General features: G+C 49.6%; 1 protein-coding gene across 1 annotated transcript; it reads left to right on the top strand.

The window, feature by feature from the left end:
- Nucleotides 1–3,660: 3,660 nt before the first annotated feature.
- On the top strand, nucleotides 3,661–7,229 carry LOC119102946 (solute carrier family 22 member 16-like). Its single transcript, XM_037226395.1, has 4 exons — nucleotides 3,661–4,070; nucleotides 4,194–4,608; nucleotides 4,873–5,085; nucleotides 7,218–7,229. Exons 1-4 carry the CDS (start codon nucleotides 3,661–3,663, stop codon nucleotides 7,227–7,229), a joined length of 1,050 nt encoding a protein of 349 aa, XP_037082290.1.
- Nucleotides 7,230–9,162: the final 1,933 nt, after the last annotated feature.

The raw sequence follows: 9,162 nt of genomic DNA, 5'->3' as shown, positions 1-9,162 counted from the left end.
TATAAAGCTAACCAGAATACTGCTGCACTCATTGGTTCTAGCACCAGTCAGTGACCGTATTCACTCCGTGATCCATCTCAGCTCTGCGGAAAAGAGTTGGCGGCAGCGGGATTCGATCCCTCGCCTGGACGTCGCGACGCGTGCATCGGTCTACCCTTCGCCTGGTAGTTCAAAAATGAGTGCCACGGCGCACACTTTTGATCCTAGAAATCGAAAGCGAATTGCTCAAGCTTCATTTCTATGCACTTTTTATGCATATATATGTTCAAGATTTAGAAAGCCGTGGGCCTGAAGAAGGGCATTTTCACATGGGAACCCATTGGGCAGTCGTGAAATGTACGCCGTTGCTGCTATATTTTATACTAGACTTTGGACCCCCGCCCCTGCGCCGCCCCCCCCCCCCTCGAACTCCCCGCGCGTCTGCCACGCAGTCAAGGATCACGCAAATCGGGAGAGACTAAAACGATTGCCGCGTTTGTAGATACACGGTCGAACTCCAAAAACTTTCTCGGAGTTCAACATTGCGCATATGGGCGTTGCCTCAAACGAAATGGTTTCAGAATCCCACCGCTCTCTTCCCTCAACTTTTGACCGAATGCGGAGTCTTTGGGGCTGATTGGAGTTTTCGTGCTACCTATGATCTGATCGAAGGCAACTACGGCCGCAAGTGGAAAATTTTTCGATAATGCTGGACCGATTGCCTCACCTAACCCAACTTACCTGTTCTGCATAGACTTACTTAGCCTAACTTAACCTAACCTAACCTAACCTAGCTTTACCTAACCTAACCTAACCTAGCCTAGATTTACCTAACCTAACCTAGCTTTACCTAACCTAACCTAGCCTAGCCTAGATTAACCTAACCTAACCTAGCTTTACCTAACTTAACCTTACCTAAACTAACCTACCATAGGCTCTGTGACCCGATTTCTTTAGCCAAGATCGCCATTATTTCTGCAGAGATCTGCCCCCAACTGTCAGCCATAATTTTGGGCACTTGAAATATCAGCTCGATTCAGATTGATGTTCTACAAGCGTACATGCGCAGATACAAACGGTGCCAAATTTGCCAATCTGACCCCAAAATATGCGAACAAGTAGGCTTCCCCCAGGATTTTGCCCACTTTCTTCCTGAAGATGGGGTGAACGAAGAATGGATCGCCCTCCCGCATCTAACCAAAAAGGAAATTACACCCCTGCTTTTAAGCTAATGCCAGAGCACCAAATGTCACACAAAGGCGGTTGAAACAGTGATGCACCCATACTTTTATGGAAAGACAATTATCATAAGAACAATACACAATCAACGAACTGTTACGGTAACTAGAATGCCTCCCAAAATATATCTGAAAGAACATTTGAGTTTGATGTATCAAAAAAGAATATATGGGAGCAACATTCCACAGTTTTTCATATGCAACGCCAACCTTATGCTCTCTGAACGTCCTGAAAGTGGACAATCAACAGGATCGCATCGTAGGACACATAGGGTAAATCGCCGCTTTGGCGCTCATACTGGACCTAATGTATTTCTGGGAATGGAAAATACCTCTTTCTGACACATTTTGACAATCAAAGGACTAATCCATGCCGCACTAAAACGCTGTCAATATCCTCTTTTTTATCCTGAAGTTTCATGGGTATCTCTGCACTATTTAAGCTGCATTTATTTGCTCCAACATGCTTTCAGATGTTTTCCACATACGGCGCCAAATGTGGCTTTCTGAAGGCGTCGTTAGTGGACAATCAGTATGGCATACCATAATGACGCCTCCGTCCACCTCAATGGCGCCGAACGAGGACGAGAAGAACGCGTTGCTATGGCGCCCAGATTGGACGTATTTCTTTGCTAAAATGGAAAAGATTAATTTCTGGCCTATTCTTACCAAAAAGTGAGCTTAACTGCCTTGGACGGATATGCCGCTCATGTCCCCTTTCACTTATCGAAAGATTCGTGGTTGTCCGTGCGCTCCTTTGTACCGAAACCTAAAACTTAAGATGCGTTGTAGGATCAAGCGAGCGTTGTATTATCCTCATAGGTTTTCACGTAAATTTCGGAAATCGAAAATAGAAAACGTTGTGCTACAAGAATATGAAAGCATATTAATGCACCATCATTGCTCAGAGCATGCAGAACAAGCGCAGCATAATTACATTTACTTAATGCCAGCTAATGCCAAAGAATTTCTTTAACCGAAGCAAAAACTGACACTTGTTTTTAATGGCAAAGCCATTCTGGGCGCTTACGGCGCCAAAGTCCAGGGCGAGCGCCAACAAATGTATTTTTTATCTCATAAGCCGACGAAAGAGACAAGAACAAAATATTTATATTAAAGTTTTGCTGTTGAGCGTGGCATTTTAACGACGGTTGCTGTCAATCAAACCAGTGGTTCGTTAGGACCCCAAACATATTTCTACGATTCGGTCCTCGCACGGCGCCAAAACCGGCGCCAAATCAGGGTGGACTTTCGCCCGAGGGCACCTTTCCTCATGCAGCGCCAAACTGTCCAGTTGAGCGCCAAAAAGTCCACTTTCGGCGCCACTGCCACTCCCATCTTTGTCGGCAAATGCACTTCAGGCCCGCAACACGATACTCCACACGCGACTAGTGGTGTCTTGCTACCGATTTTTTTGAATTATAAAACGCTCAATGGGATAACGAAACAGCATCGACATGTGAACGTATCACGGTTTTTACACACTCAAATGTCAATTTTGCACCCTAATCCCTCGAATCTTGATAAAAATGGGTCTTATGAGTTGCCAACGGCACTGAAGATGCCTGTGACATTTCCGAGTCTTTCAGTTGAGTTGTTTTGGAGTTACAGCGTCCGGTATTTTCGTGTCGTGCGGTGGAAAGACTGTGTTCGGCGGCGTTTTTGTCACTACGACAAAAAAAAACGTACAAACCTGCATGTAAAATGATTACAAAACCTTCCAGCCACCTTGTGTGTCGTACGAAATCGTGGCTTACAAATCGTATGACGGTTGAACTTGTGATACGCCGCGAGCCCAAACGACGGTGCTTCGCTTTAATACGGTTAAAGTTCGGTGAGAGATAGTGACCCAAGAAGAAATCGGATCATTCTGAAAACGTCAAGGTTTTACTCGAGGCCGACTGGCGAACGGTCCGACAACATATTCAAAGCCGTACTTTGAAAACAATTCAAGTGGCCCTGTTGTACCTCGGACCACACAATTTGGTTAAGCTTTGCGGGAACTGGGAGAGGTTTACAGTTGCTGTACCCGTTCTCAACTTCGGCTACCGCTTCTAACGTATGCATATTGCAAAGTGGGCGCGCACGCATATCTATATTTCCAGAACAGCAGCGTGGTAAGTGCGTCTGGAGGAGGTTCCGTAAACGGCCGCTGCAGTGGGGCGGGAGCCACTGAGGCCGGTCGGACGTGTCGCGGCGGCCGGCGGAACTAAGGCCACTCGCCTTCGTTGGGTGGCGGAGGCAGGTTCTGCCGACCAGTAGTAGGAAGGACGTAAAGCACTCGCGCCTGTCCGGCGGTGCGGCGACGGAGCGCGGAGCCTCCGCGAGCCTACCGTGTGCGTGGGCCAGGGTCACGGAGTGCGCTGAGAGGAGCGTGACGCGTCGCTGAGCCCGACGCACGCGGACACCGCTGGGAGTGCTCGTGACCAAGCAAGCTGTCGCGATGGCGGAGACGGCAGAGAGCGGCAAGGCTGAGGAGAAGTCCGAGCAGAAGACGGAGGTGCTCTTCGAGGACGTGCTGGAGCGGTGCTGCGGCACCGGCCGCTGGCAAACGCTGCTCATCGGGTACATGTCCGTTATGTGGCTGCTCTTCCCAGTCTTCTCCATGTCCATGATGTTCGTCGGCGCCACGCCCAAGTTTAGATGCGCCGACGGCTTCGCCGCCAACGCCACTTTCGCCTCGCTGCCGTCCGATACGCCGCGCTGCCACGCGGCTAACTCGACCGCCGCTTGTCAGCGCTGGGCGTTCGACCCGTCCGTGTACGTGTCGACGGTGGTGACCGAGTGGACGCTGGTGTGCGGCCGCAAGCCGCTGCTCTCACTGCTGCAGTCGTGGCTGATGATCGGCGGCCTGTGCGGTTCGGTGGTGAGCGGCCAGCTGGCTGATCGCTTCGGCCGGCGGCCCGTCTTCCTGCCGGCCATGCTGCTGCTGATCGCCTGCGCGTTCACCGTCGCGCTCGTCACCGACTACGCCAGCTTCGCGGCCGTGCGCTTCCTGACGGGCGTCGCCATGTCGGCCATGATCAGCAGCCAGTACGTGCTGATGCTGGAGCTGTGCAGCAGCGAGCGGCGCGCCGCGATCGGTATCGTCTCAATCATGCCATTCGCCTTTGGCACCTGCTTCGTCGCGCTCGGCTCGTACCTAATCCGCACGAGATGGCTACTCCAGCTGGCGTACGCCGTGCCGTGTCTTATCTTCCTGTTCAACTTCTGGCTGATGCCCGAGTCGCCCCGCTGGCTGGTGCTGCAGGGCCGGTTCCCGGAGGCGTGTGCCGTGCTGCGCCGGGGCGCGCGCTGGAACGGCCGTCGGGAGCTGCCAGAGGAGGAGGTGCTGCAGCTGATGGCGGAGGCGCGGAACGACATGCTGTCCCGCCAGACCACTATGAAGACCGCCGGCGGCCACAGTCCGCTGCAAATGATGCTGCAGCTGGTCCGGACGCCGCACATGCGCCGCCGAACGCTCATCGCCGTCTTTCTCGGCTTCATCATTGCCGGCTCCTACTTCGGTATCTCGTTCGACACGACGCAACTGGCGGCGAGCCCGCATCTGGCGGCGGTGTTTTCTGGTCTCGCAGACATTCCCTCCAGCTTAGTGTTTCCCCTGCTGGACCGGCTGGGACGGCGACCCTCGCTGATCCTCCTCCTTTGGCTGCAGGCCGCCGCCATGTTACTCACCTTCGTGCAGAAGGACACCACGTTCTGGCTGGTACTCGGCGTGGTCGCCAAGATCGGTGTCTCCTCCGCATATAACACGATAATGGTGTTCACTGCCGAACTGATGCCCACCGAGGTCCGCTCGCTGGCGTGCGGCCTGCGCCAGCTTGCGGCACGAGTGGGCGCCGCCCTCTCGCCGTTCGTGGTGGACTTGGTGAGTGAGCTGCACGAGAGCGCGCCGTCGGCCGTGTTCGCCGGCCTCGCCCTGCTGGGCGGCCTCGCCGGCCTGCTCCTGCCCGAGACCAACGGCCGCCCGATGCCGGAGACGGTGGCCGATGTAGATGGGCAGCCGGTGTCCGCTGCACCGACCGCGAACGCACCCACACCAATGAGGCGTGCCAGGGCGCTGATGATCCGTGAGCTGGCTGTAGCGGCGTCTCAGTGGACGCACCCGCAGGGCACACTGATTACACATGTGATCATGAAATGTATGTGATATAATCCATGTCAATGATTCTTCAAACGTACATGGTTAGTTACGATAACTAACCGGGTAAATTACATTTGAGCAAGTAAACGAAAAGTGATCTGCATTCATTTACCTATTAAACGTCGTGGCAGAATAATACAATTTAGCGCAGTCAGGAAGATGCTGAAAACCTGGCTGAATGATGCCAAAGCATACAACAAATAGCCCAAACAAAACAGAGTTTAGAAGACATATGAAGCCTGCCATCAGAATTCAAGATCGTGGAGTACGCATCAAAGATATTAAACTTGAAGCATACCGACCAAGAAGTGGCATTTGCGTAGGCCAGGTCGATTATCATGACTAGCTGATGGCAAGAAATTGTGCGCTCCCTGACAGGCAACAACTCAATCCACATCAACGGAAGCAGTGCTTTATGAAAAAAAATGATGCTTAATATTTATAACCGTTGACGATATATTTGTTCCCGACTCGTTCGATCCTGCCACGAATTTGTGGTGCGCGAAGTGGGCCTCTTAATGTCGCAGTTCTCTTCAGCTAAGCGTGCTGTTCACATTGAGGCGAGGTGGGCGCCATGAAAGGATGGAGCTTCACACTTAATCATGCAACACATGTGGCAAAAGTTTTGTGTTCCCGGGCGCATTGTGCACCTTTCCCAAACATGTCGCGTTTCCTTTCACGGGTTATAATTTTGCTTTATGCGCTCATCCTACCAAGAACTCATTCGGAAAGGACCGTTCTAAACAGTCGTTCAGCCCATTTGAGCACCACTCACTCAATCTTGCGTGAGCGCGTTTAAAGGCCCGCTAGCGATGAAAACGCCTGCATTGGACGCAATGCGGATCAAGTTTGACAATCATCCTCATCAAGATCATGCGCAGACCACCGACCGTCGGGTATCCGTTCAGACCAGCCTTGAACCGCATTTGTGTCAATGAAGTGCGCTTGCACTGCGTTAGCCCCCTGCGGCTGTCCTTAATCGTCGCCGAGCACCATAACACGGGGTGGCAAACATGCTTTGCGCCAACGGCGAGCATGCTTCCGAGGTCAGCGGAAGGCTGACGGCGGAGGCTGATGTATGAGCACCCCTGAGGTCAGTGGTGTGGTCGGAGGGTGGCGTGGGTCCTATGATGCGCCCGTGCGATTTGTGAAATGTTGAAAACCGCAATGAAAACCTTTTTGGTGTCTGATGTTGACGTTTGTCATTAAAAGCGTCTTCATTGAAAGCGTCTGTTCATAATTTTACTTTTGATATCGTTATAAAGCTGGGGAATCGCCAGAGCAAAGGTCTCTCAGCAGAAAAAAAGCAATTGAATTCTGCCTGTTTTGAAGGAAGCTGATAACTTCTGGTTCTGTGTTTTCCACTTTTGTTAGCCATCATTCGCCACCAGTTTCTGAGGAAATCGTGTCATCTCGCAATTGCAACAGCTGAAATCATTTACGTGACCCATCATCTTGCATCTCAGCTCTCAGATGATATAAATTACGCGTGCACATTTTGGATATATCCCAGGAAAGCTATTTTAAAGTGTTCTACTTACTGAAACCTGCATGATCCAGCAATTAGTAAGTGCAAAGCTAACCGTATCAAAAGCGTAGGTGGCTGGGTCGGGAGCCAAAACTACGCAATTTTCGTTCAGCAGACAGTGAGGTTCGCTTAACTTGCGGCCTCACTCACAATGATGTTTGTATGGGTGGGGACGCGTTTTTTATGGAACTTGGGGCCCACCGCAAACAGATTTCTTATTCCCATTTTTAAGACCGAGAGGACAATCCTAATCGCAAACAGCGGTGTGTTAATCCCACATTCCAACACCTTGATTATTGCCGCTCTTGCGCGCGTTCCCGGCCGCAAGACTGTCGACTAAGCGCGTTGTAATGGAAACACCGCTGGGTGGAAAGGGAAGGGGGTAGAATATCAGAATTTCAAACCTCAAGTAATGCAGACCTATAAGGGACAACGAACCTTGCTCTTGAACCGATCACGTGTGAAAACGTCTGCTATCGGTGCACGTAAAACAGCTCGCAGTGGTCCATTTTACCCAGGTATGGCCGAACGAAAATTGGAAAGGAATACTACAGGTTACCGGCGGCGGAACGCGGGACGCACGGCACACGATGACGCTCTTTGAGATGTCAAAAGACATCTATTTTTTGTTCGATATATTTTTCAAGGGCTTTCGACAAAGAGGTTAGGGCTTTGCGTCCCCTTAGTAAACGAAATGTTCGAGACAAGAACATCGACAAGCTGCTTTGCTTAGGGTATTGTAACGCGTACCCCGAGGGGAAGGACGGAGAAACATTAAGTTGAGTCTTTCCGATCTTCAGCTTACTGCCAGTGATATCACAGCTATAGTCATGTATCCAGCAGCACGCATAGCTTGAGTCGTAAACGGCGGATTTATCTCGATCAAAACTGGTTTGTAAGGGGCCTATGCATAGGCGGAGGCGTGAGAGCAATATTTGGGCTTTCTGGAAGATATGAGAGCAAATCAGATCCCTAGCATGCTGATGCAGTACCATTGGTGCAAGGCATGTGACTGCTTAAGTGGAACCACCTGTGATAACAACTGAACTTTTTTAAACAGAGCTCCGGAGATTTTGTGATAAGAACGAAGCTGTCGATTAAACGGAGCTATTTAGCCTTTAGCAATCGTATTTTTAGACTAATTTGAAGGGAGTCACGATAATAGTGCCACAAATCAGACATACATGTCATTACACACACGGCAAAAGCTTGTACAGCCTTTAATGATGCGCGACAATAATTTTTCTGTAAAAATACATGCAAGATATAAGAGCTACACGGCGAAACTCACGCTGCAAAAAAACATATACCTGTCATCACTTGTACAGCAAAAGTTTTATCACAAGTTTTTGCTGTAGCACTAATGTCGCGGTTAAGTCTTTCCAGCAGACGACGTGCCGTGTAGAGCACTGGCGGTGAAAGGTTTTGCAGTAGAAGTAATGACTGGTATACATTTTTTTAAAAATACGTTTTATAATGTACCACTTATTTCGCATATAGGTGTTTGCAGGAGGAGTTCACTCTTGTTTAAGTAATAGCTATGTATGCCTCTCCAGCGGAAGAAATGACGAGCACACATTTTCAAAGCATAAGTTTTGTCGTGCAACACTAATATCGATGATAAGTCTTTGCAGTAAAATCAATGTCATGAATAAGTAATGACGGTATACATATTTGCAGTAGAGAAAATGACAGGTATATGTTTTTGCAGTGTAAGCTTTGTCGCATAACAGTAATGTTTTCAACTAAGAGCAGCAGTTCAACAGATAAATGCTAGTATTCAGTAGCACCAATGTCGCGTTTAAGCATTTGTAGATGTGAGGTCGTAGGACCCCTGTCGGCAGAAATTTTGATGTAGCACTAATGGCGTGAAACCAATTTTAAACGAAGCCTCTGGCCGCCAGGTCATTAAAATCAAGCTGTGTATCGATGATTTATCAATGATTTGTATGGAAATTATTAAAAACTTAGCTGCATACATCGATGATCATGCTGGAGCATAGACGCACGGGTAGTATACCCTTGAAAGTGTTTTTTTTTTTGGGGGGGGGGTTCGTGAACAAGAAGCATTCCAATTTAGACCACGATGGAGCATGCAGGGTACGGCAAAGGGTCCCATACTTGAACATACTAGTGACGGTGGAAAAAAGAACAACCGCACCACGTTAAAACGGAGCTCTTTATCAAACACAAACTCTCGTATAATTTTGCACTGCGAATCTGGACATCCAGCTTCCACTAAGCACAAGCTAATTCGTAACATGGTCCATTTA

This window comes from Pollicipes pollicipes, unplaced genomic scaffold (assembly GCF_011947565.3).
Source record: "Pollicipes pollicipes isolate AB1234 unplaced genomic scaffold, Ppol_2.1 Scaffold_5724;HRSCAF=6776_pilon_pilon_pilon, whole genome shotgun sequence".
Classification (NCBI taxonomy): domain Eukaryota; kingdom Metazoa; phylum Arthropoda; class Thecostraca; order Pollicipedomorpha; family Pollicipedidae; genus Pollicipes; species Pollicipes pollicipes.
Note: the sequence above shows the minus strand (reverse complement) of the source record. Positions and strands in the feature narration are given on the sequence as shown.